The 25,143-nt window shown below is 46.8% G+C and overlaps 2 protein-coding genes across 5 annotated transcripts in view; both read left to right on the plus strand.

Annotated features, from left to right (window-relative positions):
- Positions 1-4,995, plus strand: part of LOC134353147 (mastermind-like protein 2) — a 490,104-nt gene extending 485,109 nt beyond the window's left edge. For all 4 annotated transcript variants that reach the window (XM_063061106.1, XM_063061108.1, XM_063061105.1 and 1 more), the window contains exon 5: positions 3,076-4,995. In XM_063061106.1, the coding sequence (XP_062917176.1) occupies positions 3,076-4,109 (1,034 nt within the window). In that variant the 3' untranslated portion in view covers positions 4,110-4,995. The remainder of the gene's footprint in view (positions 1-3,075) is intronic.
- A 10,402-nt stretch (positions 4,996-15,397) lies between these two features.
- The window catches only part of mtm1 (myotubularin 1), a 181,599-nt gene continuing 171,853 nt past the window's right edge, over positions 15,398-25,143 (plus strand). Inside the window, exon 1 of the mRNA XM_063061111.1 lies at positions 15,398-15,444. The gene's annotated coding sequence lies outside the window, so the exon portion shown is untranslated. The remainder of the gene's footprint in view (positions 15,445-25,143) is intronic.

The following is a 25,143-nucleotide window of genomic DNA, read 5'->3' on the forward strand; positions in this document are numbered from 1 at the left end:
TGCCCCTCCCATCTCAGAACATCTGGCTGATACAAACTTGTGGGTTTTTCCTATGCCGGCTCCGGGAAGTCTACACAGCCGGAAGTTCGGCATAATCATCTGCCCACAACTTGCAACCATGTCAGAGATATAAATTGGAATCTGGGAGGGGTGGAGGGGAGGCCGAGCAGAGTGGAACCGGTGACACGGGATTCTGGAGACGCGTGGAGCCGCAGATGCTGGAAGGTGGAGCAAGTAACGAACTGCTGGAGGAAGCAGGGCAGCTTCCGTACGTCACGCACCTTCACTGGCACCAAAAGAGTAGAGAGAAGAATGCCAGTGGGGCAAGTGGCAAGTAGATCCAGGTGTGGAAGGAGGGGATGAAGGAGAGAAGAGTGGAAATAGCGACAGAGGGTGCGAGATGAGAGGTGGAGGCAACAGAGGACTGCAGATGATGGATTGTGACAGGATTCTGTCAGAGGATTTTACTTAATTGTAAAAGATCTGAGGGTATTTGAACCAGTGTAAGATTACGAGTCTGGTCCAAACTTGTCGTTTGACTGAATTTAATTAGAGCAATGTTATAAATTCTATCATTCTGGCTCAACCTACTGTAGCTGCAAGCCCCAATTTGCAGAAATTCAATTCCATCTCACTTCTGTCAACTGTAAATGTTCTTTTCCAGTGTGCAAAGTAATCATGGCCATTTGCATATCTCTGAGTGTTAGACTGGCCAAATCCTGGCATGATTCACCCTAATGCTGATGGTGCACATAGAACATAGCAACATGCACAAAATGCTGGAGGAACTCAGCAAGCATCTATGGAAGGGAATGAAGAGTCAACTCCTAATGAGTTCTGAAGAAGAGCCTTGGCCCAAGCGTGCTGCCAGATACATGAGGCACATTTCAGAGACTCTTAGATAGCATCGAGATGAAAGAAAAGTTAAGGGCTATTTGGGAGGGAAGGGTCAGATTGTTCCTGAGCTAAAGGGCCTATACTGTGCTGGTTATTTGTCGACTGTGTACTCTTTTCTGAGTACAAATTTCAGAGTTGTATACGGATATACACTTTGATAATAAATGAATCTTTGAACCTTTCTATGGATAATACCGTGCTGGCTGGGATCTTCCAGCATTTAGTATGTGTTACTCTGGATTTCCAGCGTCTTGTGTTAACGAAGTACTTTGCTGTACTGTTCAATGCTCTGTGACAAGGTCCCCTCCCCCCACAACCAATCTGGACAACCTTACATGCCCCGCTTTAAATAGGACTAGCTACCCTCTTGCCCACTTACTCAGCTGTGAAAACCTTTGTGCTCCAGTTAGTTGGCCAGCGTACTGTGCAGTTGCACGTTCTGATCATGATTGGGGGGAGCTCTGGTGCTTTGCCAGGAACAGGCACTGGAGGGAGAGCTCCTCATGTCGAATCATGGTCTTTTTGAACATTGGAGTAAGTTTCCAGGGTCAAATGGTATCCTTCACATGGGCAGAAGATTCTACAGTTGCTGAAAACCCAGAGTAACCCACACACACACACAATGCTGGAGGAACTCAGCAGGTTAGGCAGAATATATGGAGAGAAATAAACAGCCGACGTTTCAGGCTGAAACCCTTCGTTAGGACTCCTGACGAAGGGTCTCAGCCCAAAACGTCAACTGTTTAAAATAATTTCCTTCTGCTTTTGTCCTTGTGTTCTCAGCACATAGGACAGATATCAATACAATTGAAAGAGTGCAGAGAAAGTTTACAAGGATGTTGCCGGGCCCCGAGGTCCCGAGTTCCAGGGAAAGGTTGGAATGGTTGAGACTTTATGCCAAGAGTGTTAGGATTGAGGAGAGATTTGATAGAGGTATACAAAATTAAGAGTGTAGACAGAGTAAATGCAATCAGGCTTTTTCCACTGAAATTGGGTGAGAGTAGAACTAGAGGTCGTAGGTTAAAGGTGAGGTGAAGTATTTAAGGGGGATCTGAGGGAGAGCTTCTTCACTCAGAGGGTGGTGAAAATGTGGAATGAGCTGCCAGTGGAAGTGGCGGATGTGTGTTCAATTGCTACATTTAAGAGAAATTTGATTACATACATGGATAGGAGAGGTATGGAGGGGTATGGTCCAAGTATGAGTCGATGGGACTAGGTAGATTAATAGTTTGGCACAGACTAGATGGGCTGAAGGGCCTGTGTTTGTGCTGTAGTTAGGGTTGCCAACTTTCTCACTCCCAAATAAGGGACAAAAGTAGTAGTCAAATCCCGGGACACTTGTGTTTACCCCGAGAAAGACTACCATGACCATGAAGCCTTGCGCGGGCACCTGTGTAATCTTCCTGATTCTGTCTGAGTGAAACTACACTGTACATACATTATTTCTGCTTTATATAGGCTGTGTATTTATCATATCATTCCTGCTTTTACTATATGTTAGTGTTATTTTAGGTTTTATGTGTTATTTGGAATGATTTGGTAGGTTATTTTTTGGGTCTGGGAACGCTCAAAAATTTTTCCCATATAAATTAATGGTAATTGCTTCTTTGCTTTACGGCATTTCGGATTACGAACAGTTTCGTAGGAACGCTCTACCTTGGCGGGGGAAATACGGGATAAGGGCGGTCCCGTATGGGACAAACCAGTTTAGCCCAGTATACAGGATGTCCCGGCTAATACGGGACAGTTGGCGACCCTGGCTGTAGTGTTCCATGACCCTATGACATATCAGAGCAGATTAGCTGGTTACTACCATGTTCAAACATAGACTGTCATTCTCCTTAGGTTACAACCATGACAATTCTTCAAAAAGTACTTCCTTTTGAAGCAGTTTTGGATCTTGTGAGGTGATGAATGACAGGAAAACAAAAGCACAAGCTCATTCTGTTTTTACCAGAAGTTTCTCTGACAGAAATGAATTATTTACCAAATAATCACTTTCATAAAGTTTCCCTAATTTCCTAGTTACTTTCTCTCCATCTCAACCCTTCTAGGTCATTGAAACCAGGACTAGGCAGAAAAGTAGTTCAGCACAGATTAGATGGGCTGAATGGCATGTATCTGTGCAGTAGTGCTCTATGACTCTATAACACTGATTGCTTGTGTTTTTTTTTACAGCTGTGGCACAACCTTTGCCTACAAACTCCGGGCAGCCTCTGCCAACACCACAGTCAGCCCATTGCGGTATGCGGCGGAACCCCGGCCTTCTGCAGGCGACGTCTCAGAACAATCTTGGGCCCGGGGTACCTGCAGTGACTGCCAGTCAGGCCGACCGGACCGTGGGGATGTACCCAAATAACACTGGCAACCAGCAGAGTGTTTACATGCCGCCATCTGGCCTCAACATGCCTCTCCGGCCAAGCCAGAACGCTTTGGGAATGAGATCAACCAGCCAGCCAGTGCCGAGCCAGGCTATAATCCAGCAAAGGACACCAATCTCGGCGTTCAGTGGTTCTGTGCCGAACCCGGCTGCGCCTCCCCAGCACGTGAGGCAGTCCATAAACCAGGCAGGGGCTAGTATGCCCGTCCAAGGAATTTCAACCGCGTTAGCCACCTCTGGCATGGCTCCTCAAATGTGGGCGCAGCAAAGGATTCAAGGAATGCAGAATCAGACCAAAATGGACGGTGGCATGCCACATTTCCCAAATAACCCATTGTTCCCCAAACAGACCATGAGGCCAAATCTGCCCGTGCATCCGTTTCCCCACCAGACCATTGCGCCACCAAACCAGATAGCCCCGGGAGGACAGATGAAGCCACTGCAGCAACTGAACCCGGGCCAGACTGGACAAAACATGGTCTCCATGAGCGGCCCGAACTCGAGGCATAATCAGCCAAGGTTACCCTCGGCAGCCATGGGCAGCATGAAACCTGTGCCGCAGGGCATTACCAGTATGAGCCAGACTCACCCAGTGCCAGGTCTCACTGCCGCCAGCTACGTATCCAGTGGGCAGTCGTCGGCATCCTATAACCGAATGAACCCCACCACCGAGGTATCCACCTATGACTTTCTGCAGCATAACAACAGCAATGCCTTGGGGGCAGCTCGGAATGAGCCGGACTTCATAGAGTCCATTATGAAGGGAAGCAGCAGTAACGATGACTGGATAAACGACTTAACGCTCGATGACTTTTTGGGGCAGCATTCCTAAAGCCTGGTCACTGGGTGCGATTTATCTGCCCGCCAGGCTGCTGTACATAGAGAGCGCCCATCTACACATTGCAGTATTGGACTGAGACTATCGAGCACGTGTGTAGGTGTGGACACTATAACTTTCCATTTACGAGCAGGTGCAGGTCACTGGATATACCCAGTGTACTGCCTGCAACACTGAATTTTAAAGTGGCAATACATAAATTAATGTATTTGTTCAAAATATTCTGTAAATTATGTTTTCCTAATAAATATTGTATGTCAGGAAGGAGTAATTATACTTGGTTGGATCATTTGTCAATAAAATACAGTATAGGCAAAATCATTGTTTTTATATTAGCAAATTTGTTTATTTTTATTTGGTATAAAATATGCAGACTACATTGTTCAATCAGTAATACTATGTATTACAATGTTAAGATGCAGGTTGTGTTTTTAACATGACTTAGGCAGTGCAGTCTTGTGTTATACAGGTGACTTATTCCTGGATTTTCATTCACCGCCAGTCCCATTTTGATTTAAAGTTCAAAGTTCAAAGTAAATTTATTATCAAAGTATGTATACCATATACAACCTTGAGATTCATCGTTACCACAGTGAGCAAACAACTGATGGAATGGTTGTCAATATGAAATTGCTTTCTTTGTAATCTGTCAGCTCATGTTGACAATCTGTACATTTTGTATGTGCATTCTACCAAGATATTATGAACTTCATAATGTATTTTTTTGCCGAAAAAATTTTTTGTGATCTCATGTTTTATTTGTTATATGCATTTCCTTTCCTGCCTTGAATGTGTTTCTTTTATTTTTAATTTAATACCATCTTGGAGCACAAATAGTATGACAAGTTTCTCTTTCATTATCATAATAAACTTGCCTTGTGCCAAGACTGCATTATTGGTGACTGCCATACTTCAAGCATGAACTAGAGGCAGCATTGACCGCATAGTTACAAAACCTTGCACCACGTGGCCTGTGAGATTTGAAGTTTCTCATTTGTTGGAACAGTTGGACACTACATTTTTGCATAATTAATTTATATTTCTTTTGGGTAAACTTCATTCAGTACATACTATTATGCATCCGAGTTATTAGACTAAGTGGCCACTTTATGATGTGCACTTGTAACGTGCTCGTTAATGCAAATATCTAATCAGCCAGTCACATGGCAGCAACTCAATGCATAAAAGCATGCAGACATGGTCAAGAGGTTCAGTTGTTGTTCAGGTCAAATATCAGAATGGGGAAAAATGTGATCTGAATGACTTTGACTGTGGAATGATTGTAGGTGCCAAATAGAGTGGTTTGAAACCGGGATTTTTCATGCACAACAGTCTAGAGTTTACAGAGAATGGTGCAAAAAACAAAATATGTCTCTTTTCCATTGATGCTGCCTGGTCTGCTGAGTTCTTCCAGCAGTTTGTATGTATTACATCCAGTGAGTGGCAGTTCAGTGGGTGAAAACACCTTGTTAAAGAGAGAGGTCAGAGGAGAATGGCCAGCCTGGTTCAAGCTGATAGGAAGGTGACAGTAACTCGAATAGCCTCGCATTACAACACAGTGTGCAGAAGAATATCTCTGAATGCACAACACATTGAACGCTGAAGTGGGTGGACTACAGGAGCAGAAGATCGCAAACATGCACGCAGTGGCCACCTCATTAGGTACAGCGGGTATCTAATAAAGTGGCCGCTGAGTGTGTATTTCAGGGAGTGTAAGGAGTTGGAGACTGCTACTGATGTCACTAGAGACCGCGTTCAGTTCTGCTTTGCAAAATTATTGTGAGTGCCACCAGGGAAGCACGGTAGCAAAGTGGCTGGCATGACACTATTTCAGTGCCACTGACTTGGGTTCATTTCCCACCACTGTCAGTGGTGATGGGCTGCAGCAGCAGAAGTCCACACCAGGCTCCGTTCCTGCACCGAATAAAGTGGCCACTGAGAATACGTAGACAATGGCGTTGTGGACATTGCTGAGGTACAAGCAAAGACCTAGGTATAGAAGGCAACGAACCAGTTGCTGTTAAATTGGATTAGTCTAATCTAATTTTTTAATTTAGAGATAGAGCACCATCTCCAGCCTAATGAGCCCACACTACACTACCCAGTTATACTCATATGACCAAAGTTCTAACCTGTTCATCTCTGGAACTTGGGAGGAAATCGGAGCAGCCACATGGGCATGGGAAAAAACGTACAGACTCCTTACGGACAGTGGTGGGATTTGAACCCCGGTCGCTGGCACTGTACAGTGATGCGCTAACCACGTTGCCCAGGAAGATGAGTGTTTGATGGCCAGCACGGATGTGATGGGCTGAAGGGCATGTAGAACGTACTATAAAAGAGAAGGGCAGAGTGATTTTGGAAATGGTACAAACGGTTTTAAGAATGCTCAAAAGCAGGGCCTTCAGTCCCTTGAGTGTGCTTTTTTTTTGATAGATACTTATTCACAGGAAGTGGACATCACTCACAGACATGGTAATTACCCTAGAGCCCAGAAGGCAGATAATAATCAAACACAATGGAGCACCTTGATTTGCATCCAGTCCAAGTAAAACTGGCAGATTTCTTTCCCCGAAGAGCATTAGTGAAGAAGATGTTTTCACTGTTATTAAAACATTCCAACTAACTTACTTAAGCCCATCACCCCTCCTGGGGCATAAGCTGCCGACAGCAGCCTGCCAGAGTCCTCTGTCCGAGGCCACTATTTCAAGTTGCCCCCAGGCATAGCCCATCTTCAAAGATCCTTTCTTTCCCACGATTGAGGTCTTAGGAGCTTCTGTAGCTCAGGGTGTTTAAGGGATGCGGTTGCTAGCCCCATGTCAACCCCCCTCCTTTCACAGCCGGGCTTGGAGCCATTCATAGTGGAGTTAGAGTTAACATACTAACACACCCGAATACTGTATCACGTTAACGGCTGATATTCCACCTTGCCTAGTTTTGCAATACATTGTTGCTTGTATTGAAGTACAGTGAAAAAGCTTCGTTGTGCATGCCCTTTATACAGGTCATTACAACAGTGCATTGAGGAGAACAAGAGAAAACAATAACAGAATGCAAAATAAACTGTGACAGACAGAGAAAGTGCAGTGCAGGCAGACAATACTATAATTTCATTAGTCTGCTTTTATGTTTTCTTTGAAGGGCTGTTCCTTTCTGTTGTAATCCTGATTGCAAAACGAAGTGGAGCATAGAACTATATTCTCCGCTTCTCTGATGCCCCTGTACTGAGAGCTGCCCTGGAATGTGGGGATTAATTCAGAAGGAGAAATGCTGTCCATGATTAAGTTTATCTCTAATGTGGTAGTATTCACAGTTAGAGTAAATTTATTATCAAAGAACGTACTGTATATGTCATGTAGCATATGCCCCAGTAGGGGCAATGGGCTTTTAACTAGATAACTACACGTAGTACCTTGAGATTAAATTTCTTGCAGGCATTTACAAGAACATGAAGAAATACAATAGAATTTAGGAAAAACTATAAATAACAAAAACTGACAAAAAATGCGCAAAAGAAGACAAATCATGCAAATAATAAAAATGCAACTGAATAATGCTGAGAACATGAGTTGTAGAGTGAACCTATAGGTTGTAGAGTTAGTTTAGTGTTGAGGTGAGTGAACGCTGGTTCAGGGGCCTGATGGTTGAGGGGTAATAACTGTTCCTGAACTGCTGGCGTGAGGACCTGAGGCTCCTGCAGCTCTGGAGAGGAATTAACAAAGGCTCAGGATCAAATCCAGACAGGCAAAGTGCTGGATTCAGGTCTGAACACGCCTTCCTCTCCATCGCTGGGCTATGAGGTAGATGGAGAGGAATCGCGTACGTGTGTGGATAAGGGAACTGAGGCATGGAGGAAAAAAAAATTACTCGCTTAATTCGAACCAGCCTTTTTTTGTAGTTTACACAATCAACATAAATGCCCTTGAATTTATAATGTGCCAACAACTACTTAAAGTTAATAGATTATATTAATTGTACACAAATGTATTTGCTCCCATGAAAGACTCAATCAGGAGAAGAATAATGAACCTAAAGTTTTCTAGCTCAGTTTATGCCAGGCTTGAACAGATTCAAATATATCCCTTTTATATGGAAAACATTGACGATGAATTTATGCAGTTGAGAGTAGGCACACCACCCCAGCGACCCCCAACAAACCTGCTTTACCCTAACCCAATCACAGAACAATTTACAATGACCAACTAACCTACCCTGGATGAATTTGGACTGTGGGAGGAAACGGGACCACCAATGGAAAACCCAAGCATTCCACAGGGAGGATGTACAGAGTTTCCTTACAGAACGGTGCTGGAATTGAACTCTGAACTCCGGAACACCCTGGGCTGTAATGGAGTAGCGCTAACCACTACAAAACCACGACGCCCATATCAACGCCTGAAAGATCTGCAGCAGATCTTTGCTGCCTCGGGTGGTGGCTGAGGCAGGTACATTAGGGACTTTAAGAGACATTTAGAAATGCACATGAACGTGAGGAAAATGAAGGGTTATATGGACATTGAGTAGGCTGAAGGGATCAGTTTAGTTGCTAATTTAATTGGTACAGCACAACATTGTGGGCTGAAGGGCCTGTTCCTGTGCTGTACTGTTCTATGTTCTATGTAGATCAAAATGCTTGGTGTGAAAGTGCTAAAGGCTTCGACATTTAACCTTTCACCTAACAATGTGATTTGCATGTCTGGATATATTACTCATTACCACTCACCCACCGTTCTTTCACCATACTCATCCAAACACCTTCCATGCCCAGAGATGATTCTGCCGAACAAGTAAAATATCTCCAGATTTATTCACGAGAAGGTCTGCAGAAGCTGGAAATCCAAAGCAACACGTACGCAAAAAAAAATAAAGGAACTCGGCAGGTCAGACAGCATCTATGGAAATGAATAAACAGCTGATGTTTCGGGCTGAGGCCCCTTCTTTAGCCTTATTCATCTGGTCTTCTGCTGCTGTAGCCCATCCACTTCACGGTTTGACGGGTTGTGCATTCAGAGATGCTCTTCTGCCCACCACTGCTGCAATGTGTGGTTATTTGAGTCATTGTCTCCTTCCTGTCAGTTTGAACCAGTCTGGCCATTTTTATCTGACCTCTCTCATTAACAAGCTGTTTTCGCCCACAGATCTGCCGCTCACTGGGTATTTTTTATGTTTCGCCTCATTCTCTGTAAACTCTCGAGACCGTTGTGCGTGAACATCCCAGATCTGCCGTATTTGAGATACTCAAATCACCCTGTCTGGCACCAGCAATTATTCCACGGTCAAAGTCACCTGGAGCACATTTTTTCCCATTCTGGTGTTTGATCTGAACAACTGCCAACCTCTTGACCATGTGTGCCTGTTTTTATGCATCGAGTTGCTACCACATGATTGGCTGGTTAGATATTTACATTATGCAGGTATACAGGTGTACCTAATAAAAAGGCCACTGAGTGTAGGTACCCTGCTTATGTTCCCTCACAACCACTCACACAGTGTTTTCACCTTTTCATGGCTAGAGATGGCTTTGTTGAACAAGAAGAGAAACATAGGCAGTTTTAATCTTCCGGCATGTTTCATTTGGTCTTCCTACTGGGTGCCACAGTGCTCCAGTGAGCCAGGTTTGATCGTGCCCTCAGGTGCAGTCTGCATGGAGTTTACACATTCTCTCCCTGTGACGACATGACTTCCCCCGGGTGCTCTGGTTTCCTCACGCATCGCAAATACCCGCTTGGTTTGGTTCCGTTAACTGGCTTCCGTAAGATTATCCCAAGTCTGGATGGCAAGAGAATCAGGTGAGCATTTGAGAGAGATAGGTTAAAGTGAACTAACTGAGCGTCTGTCACAAGAATATTAAATGGTTCCCGAGTATGATAAGTTGGGCTCTTGACCTCAGAATCTACCTGTGCTGCACTTTTCCTGAAGCTGTTACACTTCGTTCTGCATTCTGTTATTGTTTCACCTTGTTCTGCCTCAATGCACCGTGTAATGAATCAATTTGTGTGAACAACATGCAAGACAAGCTTTACACTGTACCTCAGTAATAAACCAATTCCAGCTCCAATTCTGTATCAATAGAGATAAAAATAGAGCAACAAACCGGCTGCTGGAGGAACTCCGAGGGTGTAGCAGCATTCGTGGGGGGTGGGGGGGGTGGGGACGAGAGGAAATTGTAGATGTTATGGGGGTGCCAGTGTGAGGCCCACTGCAAACCAGAAGAACAGCCCCTGATATTCTGCATGGGTATTCTACAACATAGAATGCCCCATTTTCAGGTAACCTTTCCCTCCTGTCTCCTTTGCCCCCTCTCTCTCCCCTCTCATCCCTCCCTTGTCTTCCCACTGTTGTTCCCCCCGACCCCCTCCCACCCATTTTGTCTTCCTTTCCCAGCTGTTTCTTTCAACAGTCTACTTACATCCTTCACCCATCATAATCACCACTCCAAGGTTCAAAGTAAAGTTATTTTCAAAGTTCGTATCCTGTATGTTACCGTATACAACCCCAAGATTCATTTTCTTGTGACCACCCTCAATAAATCCAATAACCATAGAAGAATCAATGAAAGACTTCTCCCAACAGGGCAGACAACCAGCGTGCAAAAGGTAACAAACTTGTCCAAGAACAAAAGAAAGAAAAAAATAAATAATAATAAATAAATAATTAATAATATCAAGAACGTGATTGAATGGATCATGGATCAGCCCATGATTGAATGGTGGAGCAGACTCAATGGGCCGAATGGCCTACTTCTGCTCCTATATCTTATGGTCTAACATGAGATGAAGAGCCCTTGAAAGTGAGTCCATAAATTGTGGGAACAGTTCTGTGATGAGGCAAGTGAAGTTATCTCCACTGGTTCAAGAGCCTGATGGTTGAGGGTTAATGACAGTTCCTGAATCTGGTGGTGTGGGACCTGAGGCTTCTGCATCTCCTTCCTGATGGCATCGGGAAGAGAGTATGGCCTGGATGGTGGGGGTCCCTGATGACGGATGCTGCTTTCCTACAACACTGCTCCATGTAGATGGGCTCAGTGATGGGGAGGGCTTTACCTGTGATGGACTGGGGCATACCCACTACTTTTTGTAGGGTTTTCCATTCAAAAGCATTGGTGTTTCTACAACAGTCAATATCTTTTCCACCACACAGAAGTTAGTCAAAGTTTTAGATGTCGTGCCCAATCCTCACAAACTTCTAGGTTTCTTCAAACTCTTCTATCTGCTCTTCATCCCTCCTTTATCACCTTCCTTACTTATCATATTCCAACATTGGTATCAAATGTCTCCCTGCTTATCACCCTCCTGCCTTTGCCCTCCCCTTCCTACCTTGCTCCATCTTCCTTTTTCTTCCTCGTCTGCTTCCATCCACCACCCACCTGTCTCTATCTGCCAGTTCCACCCCCCTCCCTTCCTCACCTAGTTCCTTCTGCCCATCATCCTTCACCCCTCCTCGGTCCCCCTTCTGTCCCCTATCTGAACATTTCCCCTCCATTTTTTATATTGCCTATCTTCCCTCTCCACTCTCAGTCCTCATGCAGTGTTTCAACCCAAAGCATCAACAATTCCTTTCCCCCACAGATGCTGCTCGACCTGCTGAGTTCCTCCAGTCATTCGTTTGTTCAGCCATATTGTTACACGTTATTTGTATTGTTTTTGTTTTAGTAATATTAAACAAAATTCTTTTCACCCTCCAGTGTGGAAATTGCCCCAAACACTATGTAGGACGGACGGGGAGAAAAAGATCCACAGGACTACATGGATATCAACTAGCTGTAGGAAGACATGCTCCCCTGTCACTCATCTCAGTACATGATGACCAAGGACACAAGCTCATCTTGGAAACTGCAAAAATCACGACAGAACCACAAATCAAGAAATCAAGATAATTCTTCGAAGCTTGGTTCTCAACAGAAGACACTATTGACAAGCATATTAAACCGGACGTAATTTACAAACCATGCATCTGTGGGATCAGGACCAAGGGGTCAGCTGCGGACACCTGATAAACCAGCGCTCACAATAACTGTTACCCAGGGATACGGGCCAGGGGAGATCACTCAGCTATCCGATTGGCCAGTACCCAGCAGAGGCTAGAGGCCAGTGCGACAGCCAACCAATCAGGACAATGAGTCAGACCAATATGAACGCGAGCGCTTGGCAGAAACAACACTCAGTTATGTACTGATGATGTCACCTCGACTGATGATGGAACATTTGCGAACTAACCTCTAGGCTTGGCGAACAACCCTACAAACAAACTTAATTACCCTTTGTGATGGCTATATGACCGGGAGCACAACTGCATTTTTCTAATGTTTACTTGGTTTACCATTTAATATTCCATGAGTGACTAACAATGCCCAGAGGTCAGTCAGAAGCTAATTATTGAAATAACATTCTCTGGACGAAATCACTTGATTTGTCTTCTTTTTTTGCTGGTTTAAACATCTCTCTCTAATTTTCCTCAAATACAGAATAATATCTTTTGTGCTTTTTGCATCCTTCACAAAATGTGCAAAATGTGATGGACAGTGTGTCATGAATGTGCCATTAGGTTCTCGGTTAGACAGGGCATCAAAGGCTATGGGGAGAAGGCAGGAGAATGGGATTGAGAGGGAGAATAAATCAGTCTATATTGAATGGCGGAGAGGACTCAATGGGCCAAATGGCTTAATTCCGTTTTATGGGGTGGTGGGGCGGAGATACGTCTCTACCAAAGGAGGTGTATGGAAGGAGGTGCTCCTTCCCTCCGCTAGCCTGCAGGTCCCTGCTGGACAAGGTGCAGCACCAGCTTAGCCCCCCGATCAGGGTCACGTGAAGCCATGGGAACAGGTGGTGGATGGTCGTACGAGCAGCTGGTGCGCATCACAAGTCCTGGTTATGCGACCACTGACACCAGACAGACAACCTCTCAAGAGTATTGATAATGGCTGGGGTCACCTGTCCTGTTAAGACATTGCCTCGAAGAAGGCAATGGCAAATCACTCCTGTGGAGAAACTTGTGAAGAATAATCATGGTCATGGAAAGACCATGATTGCCCATGTCATACAACACAGCACGTAATGATGATGATGATGTCTTATGGTCTTAAGTCTTTCAAACAAATAGGTGAACAGATGAATAAAAATGGTGGGATTTTAATAGATATGAATGCAATTGAAGGGCCATCAATTTGAAAACAATTCAATTATCATTCAATGTAGAAGATGGAGAAATACTCAAAAAGCCAAGCTGCACCGATGGAATAATAATTAGCCTTTCCAAACAGGCACATGAGGAGATAGGAATTACTAGTTAAAATATGAAGCAGTAAATTAAAAACTCAGTGCCAATAATCCAAGGAAGAGGTTTGCCTTGTAAATATTAGGATTGTGAGTTATTGCTAATACCCTTTACCAGCCCCATCTCACCCAGGGATATGCTGAGCAAATTCAGACAAAAAAAAATTAAACAACACGCATGGGTGAGGTTTTTTATTATTTATTCTGCATAACATAAGGGTAAAAAATTTAACATCACAGCTAAGTTTACTTTGCTTGTAAATATGCTTGTAAATGTCCTTTTACTGAATAAAGAGATTAGATTTATTTGTCACATGTACATTGATACATTGAAGCATGCAGTGAAACACATCTCTTTGCACTAATGAGCAAAGCAGTCTGAGATACACACACAAAGTGCTGGAGGAACTCAGCAGACCAGACAGCATCTGTGGAAAAGGGTAAACAGTCGACGTTCTGGACCAAGACCCTTCACCAGCCCTGAAGAGTGTTGCATTGCATTTCTCTCAAAATTAGTCCTGGTTTAATCAATATAAAATGTCAAGAAGACTTCACTTAAGACCATAAAATCGTAAGACTTAGGAGCAGAATTAGGCCATTCAGCCCATCGAATCTGCTCTGCCATTCCATCATGGCTGATCATGGATCCCATGCAACCTCATACCCCTGCCTTCTCACCATAACCTTTGATGCCCCAACCAATCAGGAAGCTATCAATTTTCGCTTTAAATATACCCATGGCCTTGACCTCCACAGCTGTCTGTGGCAGAGCATTCCACAGATTCACTACTCTCTGGCTAAAATAATTACTCCTTACCTCTGTTCTAAAGAGTTACCCCTCAATTTTGAGGCTGTGCCCTCTAGTTCTGGATACCACCACCATAGGAAATATCTTCTCCATATCCACCTTATCTAGTCCTTTCAACATTCGGTAGTTTTCAGTGAGATCTCCCCGCATTCTTTTAAATTCCAGTGAGTACAGGCCCAAAGCTGCCAAATGCTCCTTATATGTTAACCCCTTCATTCCCAGAATCATCCTCGAGAACCTCCTCTGGACCCTCTCCAACGAACTACTTGTCCTTTCTGAGATTTGGGGCCCAAGACTGTTGACAATACTCCAAGTGCAGCCTGACTAGTGTCTAAGAAAGCCTTAGCATTATCTCCTTGTTTTTATATTCTGTTCTCCTTGAAATAAATGCCAACATTGCATTTCCCTTCTTTACCACAGAGTCAACCTGTAAATTAACCTTCTGGGAGTCTTGCACGAGGACTCCTCTGCACCTCTGATGTTTGAACCTTCCCCCCATTTAGATAATAGTCCGCACTATTTTTCCTTTTACCAAAATGCATTATCATACATTTCCCAACACTGTACTCCATCTGCCACTTTGCCCATTCTTCCAACTTGTCTACGTCCTGCTGAAATCGCATTACCTACCTCTCCACCTATCTTCATATCATCTGCAAAATTTGCCATGAAGTCATCCATTCCATTATCTAAATCATTGACAAACAATGTGTAAAGTAGCGGTCCCAATACTGACCCCTGAGGAACAGTGTTGAAGCAGTGAATAAAAATTCAGCACCAAAAATCCAAAGAAGAGGCTCACCTTGTAAGTTTTAGGATTCTCTCTTATTTCCAACCCTATCCTCTCCAGGGATATGCTGAGTAAATTGATCAGGGCTGGAAAGGAAGGGTGAAGAAGCCAGACTAAGGAGGTGGGGGAGGGGAACGTGCACAAGCTGGCAGGTGATAGGAGAGACCAGGTGAAGGGAAAGGTAAGCGAGTGGGGGAGGGAGGAATGAAGAAGCTGGGAGGTGATAGGTGGAAGAGGTGAAGGGCTGAAGAAGAAGGAATCTGATAGGTGAGGAGAGCGGACCATGGGAGAAAGGGAAGGAGGAGGGTCAATCAGAGGCAGGTGATGGGTGGATGAAGAGAAAAGAAAGGGTGAGAGGGGAGCTGGAATGGAGAATTAATAAAGGGAGAAGAGGGAGGGAGGAGAAATTACTGGAAGTTCAAGATACTTTAAATTTGCCTTCTTTCCGGAGCTACAAATGTGAGTTTTTGTTTTATATGTGATATAACTTGCGCTTGTATTGACTGGAGAGTGAATGACTGGTCTCCAGCTATTCTGAATGTGATGCTGTTTTTTTGAGCTATTTTTACATAGGCTAATTGATCGTGCCCATGCCTGGGTGTGTTGCATGACCCGAGCATTGTAAATACAGGAAAAGTGATGGGTGGAAGAGTGCACAGCTCTACGGAAGCCCTTGTGGGTCAGAAACCTGGGTGGGCTCCTTTACTATTGTGAGCCCCACCCCATGCAGTTTTCCTGTATTTGCTGTGTCTGCGAGTCCAGTAGAGCTGGGTGAAGAACCAGGAAAAAACTGCCACGATATTTTTTGTTTGATTTGGATTTCATCCACGAGCACTTGGCTGATATTTATGGGATTGACTTTGTTTTCAGTTGCCTGATAACAACTTTGCCCTGGACTCAACGTCTTTCACTGGACTATAAAAAGCAGATTTATAGAAACAGCAAAAGTTGTCTCATGCATATTAGGAACTTGAAGTAAAAGACTGTAAAAAGCATTAATTGGAGATGGATTAATGCAGTTTGTCAATCAGACCGTCTCCCACCCCTATCCCCAGAGAAGGGATGGGCAGCCTTGCATGTGGAAAAGACGGTGGCTCACAGCCCTGTGCAGTACAGGATCAAAATATGTTTTTGGGGTGGGGGACAATTGCAAGGGACCATTCAGTCATCTTATGACAGCAGGAGAGAAGCTGTCCTCAAGCCTGATGATACATGCTTTCAGGCCTTTGTATCTTCTACCCGATGAGAGAGTGGAGAAGAGAGAATTTCTGGGGTGGGTGGAGTCCCTGATTCTGCTGGCTGCTTTGCTGAGGCAGTGAGAAGTATAGACAGGGTCCATGGAGGAGACACTGGTGTCTACGATGTGATGAGCTGTGTCCACAATTGCAAGACATTGGACAAGAAGACCTTAAAGCAGGGATCCCCAGCATTCTTATGCCATGGACCCTTCCCATTTACTGAGTGGTCCATGGACCTCAGTTTGGGAATCCTGGCCCTGGAGGATAGTAAAAATTATTGAGAGGATCACCAGGGTCTTCCTCCCCTCCCACCCCTATTTGTGACGTTTACCGGGAGCAAAAGGTCCAAAGTATTGTTGAGGATTCCTACCACCCAAATTCACAATCCCTTTGACCCACTGCCATCAGGATGGAGGTACAGAAGCATCAAGACTAGGACTGCCAGACTGGGCATCAACTTCTTCACTCAGGTTGTGAGGCTAATGAATACTCTTCCACCACCAATATCTCATCACCAGGATAGCAAGCTGTTTACTGTTTGCCTGTGCTGTGCGCTACATGCATTTTGAATTATATTTTATTACCTTATTTGTGATAATATTTTGTTTTATGTGCTGTGTTTGATATATGTTTTGTGGTGCACCATGGTCTAGAGGAATGTTGTTACGTTTGGTTGTATATGTAACAGACGACAATCAACTTGAACCCTAACCCCCTGCCGTTTCTTGCGATCTTGTATCGCACAGTGCTATACCAAGCCATGGTACGTCCAGATAGGATGCTTTCTGTGATGTATTGATAAAAATTAGTGAGGATCAAAGGAGGCACGCCAAATTTCTTTAACCTCCTGAGGAAGTAGAGATGCTGGAGAGCTTTCTTAGCCGTGCCATCTACGTGGTTGGGCCAGAACAGGGTATTGGAGATGTTCACCCCCAGGAACTTGAAGCTCTCAGCTCCTTCTGACCTCAGCACCGCTGATGTAAACAGGAGCACGAGTATCATCACACTTCCTGGTGTTAGTATCCATCTCCTCAGCATTGCTGACATCGAGGGAAAGGTTCTTGTCATGTCACTAGGCTTCCGACTCCCTCCTGTATTCTGACGCATTGTTATTTGAGGTACAGCTCAGCACGGTGGTATCACCTGCAGGTTTACGGATGGATTAGAGCAGAATCCAACCACTCAGTCGTGAGTGTACAGGGCGCAGAGCAGAGGGTTAAGGAGGGGCACCAGTGTTGAGAATAATCATGGTGGTACTGTTGCTGCCTGTTCTTTCTGATTACAATCTGTTGGTCAGGAAGTCAAGGATCCAGTTGCAGAGGGAGGTGTCGAGTCCTAGGTCTAGGGGTTTAGAGATGAGTTTAATTAGAATCATTGTACTGTAGGTGGCAGTGTAGTCAATAAACAATAGTCCAATGTAGATATCTTTGCTGTCCAGATGCTCGGGAGATGAATATAGGGTCGGGACGATGACGTCAGTCGTAGACCTGTTTTGATAGTAGGTATTTGCAGTGGGCTGTCATGGTCTAGGAGGCTGGAATTAATGTCTTCCATGACCAGCCTCTTGAAGCACTTCATGATGGTGGATGCCAGAGTCACTGAGCAGATGTGGCAGGGTGGAGTCTTTAATGCACGTCACCCTGTTTCTCTTTGGTATCAGGATGATAGTGATCTTCTTAAAGCAGGTAGGAACCTTAGATTGAAGCAGGGAGAGGCTTAAGATGTCTGCAAATACCCCCACCAGCTGATCCACCCAGGATCTAAGGACGTGGCCAGGGATAGCGTGCAGGCCAGATGCCTTCTGCGGGTTCACTCTCTGGAAGACTGATCATACGTACGCAACCACAACTGTGGGTTCAGGTTCATCGGTGGTTGTCGGGGTGGGTGGTGGCATACCAATCTCCCTCTGTTCAAGACGTGTATAGAATGCGCTAAGCTAATTGGGAAGGGATGCTCTCTCACAATGATGTTGCCTGGCTTCATTTTGTGAACTACATTGGATTCATTGCGTGAATGGTCAAGTGCCCGAGCAACTGGTTGATTGTGCAGTGATCAATTTGGCCTCCTAAGCACAAGAGGCTCTCTATTTTTGTGTTGGTGCTCGAGTGCATGTTTTTGTCTTGTTGGGACCAGTTCGTCACTCATATATGTAAGTTGTCCAGCATGTTCAATAACTAACACAACTCAATAAAAACGTTTAGTCCTACTGCTCTGTGTTTGTTCTTGCTCTGCGCATATGTAACACTTTGTGGCTCATTATAGCATGTAAACGCTGACACAATTGACAGCTGATCTGGGACTTGATTTTTGGATTGTACTCTGATAGCTTTGCGAGGGTCATATGTCGATTTCTTGTAAAGGTCAGACTCACCTGATTTGAATGCCACAGTCCGAGACTGCAGTATTGAATTGTTCAGAACATAGAATTGAATTGAATTGACTTTATTACTTACATCCTTCATGTACATGAGGAGTACAACTCTTTATGTTACGTTTCCCTCTAAATGTGCAATTTATAGTAATTTATAATAAGCAGTATGTACAGTAGGACAATCAATATAATATAGAAATACAGTTGTGTCAGCATGAATTAATCAGTATGATGGCCTGTCCTGGAGCCTGTTGGTCCTGGCTTTTATGCTGCGGTACCATTTCCTGGATGGTAGCAGCTGGAACAGTTTGTGGTTGGGGTGACTCGGGTCCCCAATGGTCCTTTGGGCCCTTTTTACACACCCGTCTTTGTAAATGTCCTGAATAATGGGAAGTTCACAACTACAGACGTGCTGGGCTGTCCACACCACTCTCTGTAGCGTCCTGTGATTGAAGCAAATACGGTTCCGATACCAGACAATGACGCAGCCAGTCAGGATGCTCTCAATTGCAGAAAGTTCTTAGAATTTGAGGGCCACACCAAACTTCAACCGTCTGATGTGAAAGAGGCACTGTTGTTCCTGTTTCACCACACAGCCGGTATGTAAAGACCACATGAGATCCTCGGTGATGTTTATGCCAAGAAACTTAAAGCTGTTCACCCACTCAAAAACCAGATCCATTGATGTTAACAGGGGTTAGCCTGTCTCCATTTCTCCTACAGTCTACAACACTGCCCACACTAAAACCCTGCCAGCACTCCACCCAGAAACCCTGTCCACACCAAACCCTGACCCAACACTCCACCCAGAAACACTGTCCACACCAAACCCTGACCCAACACTCCACCCAGAAACACTGTCCACACCAAACCCTGACCCAACACTCCACCCAGATACACTGTCCATACCAATCCCTGACCCAACACTCCACCCAGAAACACTGCCCACACCAAACCCTGACCCAACACTCCACCCAGAAACACTGCCCACACCAAACCCTGACCCAACACTCCACCCAGAAACACTGTCTACACCAAAACCTGACCCAACACTCCACCCAGAAACACTGCCCACACCAAACCCTGACCCAACATTCCACTCAGAAACACTGCCCACACCAAACCCTGACCCAACACTCCACCCAGAAACACTGTCCACACCAAACCCTGACCCAACACTCCACCCAGAAACACTGTCCATACCAAACCCTGACCCAACACTCCACCCAGAAACACTGCCCACACCAAACCCTGACCCAACACTCCACCCAGAAACACTGTCTACACCAAAACCTGACCCAACACTCCACCCAGAAACACTGCCCACACCAAACCCTGACCCAACATTCCACTCAGAAACACTGCCCACACCAAACCCTGACCCAACACTCCACCCAGAAACACTGTCTACACCAAAACCCTGACCCAACACTCCACCCAGAAACACTGTCCACACCAAACCCTGACCCAACACTCCACCCAAAAACACTGTCCACACCAAACCCTGACCCAACACTCCACCCAGAAACACTGCCCACACCAAACCCTGACCCAACACTCCACCCAGAAACACTGTCTACACCAAAACCTGACCCAACACTCCACCCAGAAACACTGCCCACACCAAACCCTGACCCAACATTCCACTCAGAAACACTGCCCACACCAAACCCTGACCCAACAGTCCACCCAGAAACACTGTCTACACCAAAACCCTGACCCAACACTCCACCCAGAAACACTGTCCACACCAAACCCTGACCCAACACTCCACCCAGAAACACTGTCCACACCAAACCCTGACCCAACACTCCACCCAGAAACACTGTCCACACCAAACCCTGACCCAACACTCCACCCAGAAACACTGTCCACACCAAACCCTGACCCAACACTCCACCCAGAAACACTGTCCACACCAAACCCTGACCCAACACTCCACCCAGAAACACTGTCAACACCAAACCCTGACCCAACACTCCACCCAGAAACACTGCCCACACCAAACCCTGACCCAACACTCCACCCAGAAACGCTGCCCACACCAAACCCTGACCCAACACTCCACCCAGAAACACTGTCCACACCAAACCCTGACCCAACACTCCACCCAGAAACACTGTCAACACCAAACCCTGACCCAACACTCCACCCAGAAACACTGTCCACACCAAACCCTGACCCAACACTCCACCCAGAAACACTGCCCACACCAAACCCTGACCCAACACTCCACCCAGAAACACTGTCCACACCAAACCCTGACCCAACACTCCACCCAGAAACACTGTCCACACCAAACCCTGACCCAACACTCCACCCAGAAACACTGTCCACACCAAACCCTGACCCAACACTCCACCCAGAAACACTGTCCACACCAAACCCTGACCCAACACTCCACCCAGAAACACTGTCAACACCAAACCCTGACCCAACACTCCACCCAGAAACACTGTCAACACCAAACACTGACCCAACACTCCACCCAGAAACACTGTCCACACCAAACACTGACCCAACATTCCACTCAGAAACACTGTCCACACCAAACCCTGACCCAACACTCCACCCAGAAACACTGTCCACACCAAACCCTGACCCAACACTCCACCCAGAAACACTGTCCACACCAAACCCTGACCCAACACTCCACCCAGAAACACTGTCCACACCAAACCCTGACCCAACACTCCACCCAGAAACACTGTCCACACCAAACCATGACCCAACACTCCACCCAGAAACACTGCCCACACCAAACCCTGACCCAACACTCCACCCGAAACACTGTCCACACCAAACCCTGACCCAACACTCCACCCAGAAACACTGTCCACACCAAACCCTGACCCAACACTCCACCCAAAAACACTGTCCACACCAAACCCTGACCCAACACTCCACCCAGAAACACTGCCCACACCAAACCCTGACCCAACACTCCACCCAGAAACACTGTCTACACCAAAACCTGACCCAACACTCCACCCAGAAACACTGCCCACACCAAACCCTGACCCAACATTCCACTCAGAAACACTGCCCACACCAAACCCTGACCCAACAGTCCACCCAGAAACACTGTCTACACCAAAACCCTGACCCAACACTCCACCCAGAAACACTGTCCACACCAAACCCTGACCCAACACTCCACCCAGAAACACTGTCCACACCAAACCCTGACCCAACACTCCACCCAGAAACACTGTCCACACCAAACCCTGAGCCAACACTCCACCCAGAAACACTGTCCACACCAAACCCTGACCCAACACTCCACCCAGAAACACTGTCCACACCAAACCCTGACCCAACACTCCACCCAGAAACACTGTCCACACCAAACCCTGACCCAACACTCCACCCAGAAACACTGCCCACACCAAACCCTGACCCAACACTCCACCCAGAAACGCTGCCCACACCAAACCCTGACCCAACACTCCACCCAGAAACACTGTCCACACCAAACCCTGACCCAACACTCCACCCAGAAACACTGTCAACACCAAACCCTGACCCAACACTCCACCCAGAAACACTGTCCACACCAAACCCTGACCCAACACTCCACCCAGAAACACTGTCCACACCAAACCCTGACCCAACACTCCACCCAGAAACACTGTCCACACCAAACCCTGACCCAACATTCCACTCAGAAACACTGTCCACACCAAACCCTGACCCAACACTCCACCCAGAAACACTGTCCACACCAAACCCTGACCCAACACTCCACCCAGAAACACTGCCCACACCAAACCCTGACCCAACACTCCACCCAGAAACACTGCCCACACCAAACCCTGACCCAACACTCCACCCAGAAACACTGCCCACACCAAACCCTGACCCAACACTCCACCCAGAAACACTGTCTACACCAAACCCTGACCCAACCCTCCACCCAGAAACACTGTCCACACCAAACCCTGACCCAACACTCCACCCAGAAACACTGTCCACACCAAACCCTGACCCAACACTCCACCCAGAAACACTGCCCACACCAAACCCTGACCCAACACTCCACCCAGAAACACTGTCCACACCAAACCCTGACCCAACACTCCACCCAGAAACACTGTCCACACCAAACCCTGACCCAACACTCCACCCAGAAACACTGTCCACACCAAACCCTGACCCAACACTCCACCCAGAAACACTGTCCACACCAAACCCTGACCCAACACTCCACCCAGAAACACTGTCCACACCAAACCCTGACCCAACATCCACCCAGAAACACTGTCCACACCAAACCCTGACCCAACACTCCACCCAGAAACACTGTCCACACCAAACCCTGACCCAACACTCCACCCAGAAACACTGCCCACACCAAACCCTGACCCAACACTCCACCCAGAAACACTGCCACACCAAACCCTGACCCAACACTCCACCCAGAAACACTGCCACACCAAACCCTGACCCAACACTCCACCCAGAAACACTGTCCACACCAAACCCTGACCCAACACTCCACCCAGAAACACTGTCCACACCAAACCCTGACCCAACACTCCACCCAGAAACACTGTCCACACCAAACCCTGACCCAACACTCCACCCAGAAACACTGTCCACACCAAACCCTGACCCAACACTCCACCCAGAAACACTGTCAACACCAAACCCTGACCCAACACTCCACCCAGAAACACTGTCCACACCAAACACTGACCCAACACTCCACCCAGAAACACTGTCCACACCAAACCCTGACCCAACATCCACCCAGAAACACTGTCCACACCAAACCCTGACCCAACACTCCACCCAGAAACACTGTCCACACCAAACCCTGACCCAACACTCCACCCAGAAACACTGTCCACCAAACCCTGACCCAACACTCCACCCAGAAACACTGTCACACCAAACCCTGACCCAACCCTCCACCCAGAAACACTGTCCACACCAAACCCCGACCCAACACTCCACCCAGAAACACTGTCCACACCAAACCCTTACCCAACACTCCACCCAGAAACACTGCCCACACCAAACCCTGACCCAACACTCCACCCAGAAACACTGTCTACACCAAACCCTGACCCAACCCTCCACCCAGAAACACTGTCCACACCAAACCCTGACCCAACATTCCACCCAGAAACACTGTCAACACCAAACCCTGACCCAACACTCCACCCAGAAACACTGCCCACACCAAACCCTGAGCCAACACACCCAGAAACACTGTCCACACCAAACCCTGAGCCAACACACCCAGAAACACTGCCCACACCAAACCCTGACCCAACACTCCACCCAGAAACACTGCCCACACCAAACCCTGACCCAACACTCCACCCAGAAACACTGTCCACACCAAACCCTGACCCAACACTCCACCCAGAAACACTGTCCACACCAAACCCTGACCCAACACTCCACCCAGAAACACTGCCCACACCAAACCCTGACCCAACACTCCACCCAGAAACACTGTCCACACCAAACCCTGACCCAACACTCCACCCAGAAACACTGCCCACACCAAACCCTGACCCAACACTCCACCCAGAAACACTGTCCACATCAAACCCTGACACAACACTCCACCCAGAAACACTGTCCACACCAAACCCTGACCCAACACTCCACCCAGAAACACTGTCAACACCAAACCCTGACCCAACACTCCACCCAGAAACACTGTCCACACCAAACCCTGACCCAACATTCCACTCAGAAACACTGTCCACACCAAACCCTGACCCAACACTCCACCCAGAAACACTGTCCACACCAAACCCTGACCCAACACTCCACCCAGAAACACTGTCCACACCAAACCCTGACCCAACACTCCACCCAGAAACACTGTCCACACCAAACCATGACCCAACACTCCACCCAGAAACACTGCCCACACCAAACCCTGACCCAACACTCCACCCAGAAACACTGTCCACACCAAACCCTGACCCAACACTCCACCCAGAAACACTGTCCACACCAAACCCTGACCCAACACTCCACCCAGAAACACTGTCCACACCAAACCCTGACCCAACACTCCACCCAGAAACACTGTCAACACCAAACCCTGACCCAACACTCCACCCAGAAACACTGCCCACACCAAACCCTGAGCCAACACTCCACCCAGAAACACTGTCCACACCAAACCCTGACCCAACACTCCACCCAGAAACACTGTCCACATCAAACCCTGACCCAACACTCCACCCAGAAACACTGTCTACACCAAACCCTGACCCAACACTCCACCCGAAACACTGTCCACACCAAACCCTGACCCAACACTCCACCCAGAAACACTGTCCACACCAAACCCTGACCCAACACTCCACCCAGAAACACTGTCCACACCAAACCCTGACCCAACACTCCACCCAGAAACACTGCCCACACCAAACCCTGACCCAACACTCCACCCAGAAACACTGTCTACACCAAACCCTGACCCAACCCTCCACCCAGAAACACTGTCCACACCAAACCCTGACCCAACATTCCACTCAGAAACACTGTCCACACCAAACCCTGACCCATCACTCCACC

Source organism: Mobula hypostoma, chromosome 10, assembly GCF_963921235.1.
Source record: "Mobula hypostoma chromosome 10, sMobHyp1.1, whole genome shotgun sequence".
NCBI classification, from domain to species: domain Eukaryota; kingdom Metazoa; phylum Chordata; class Chondrichthyes; order Myliobatiformes; family Myliobatidae; genus Mobula; species Mobula hypostoma.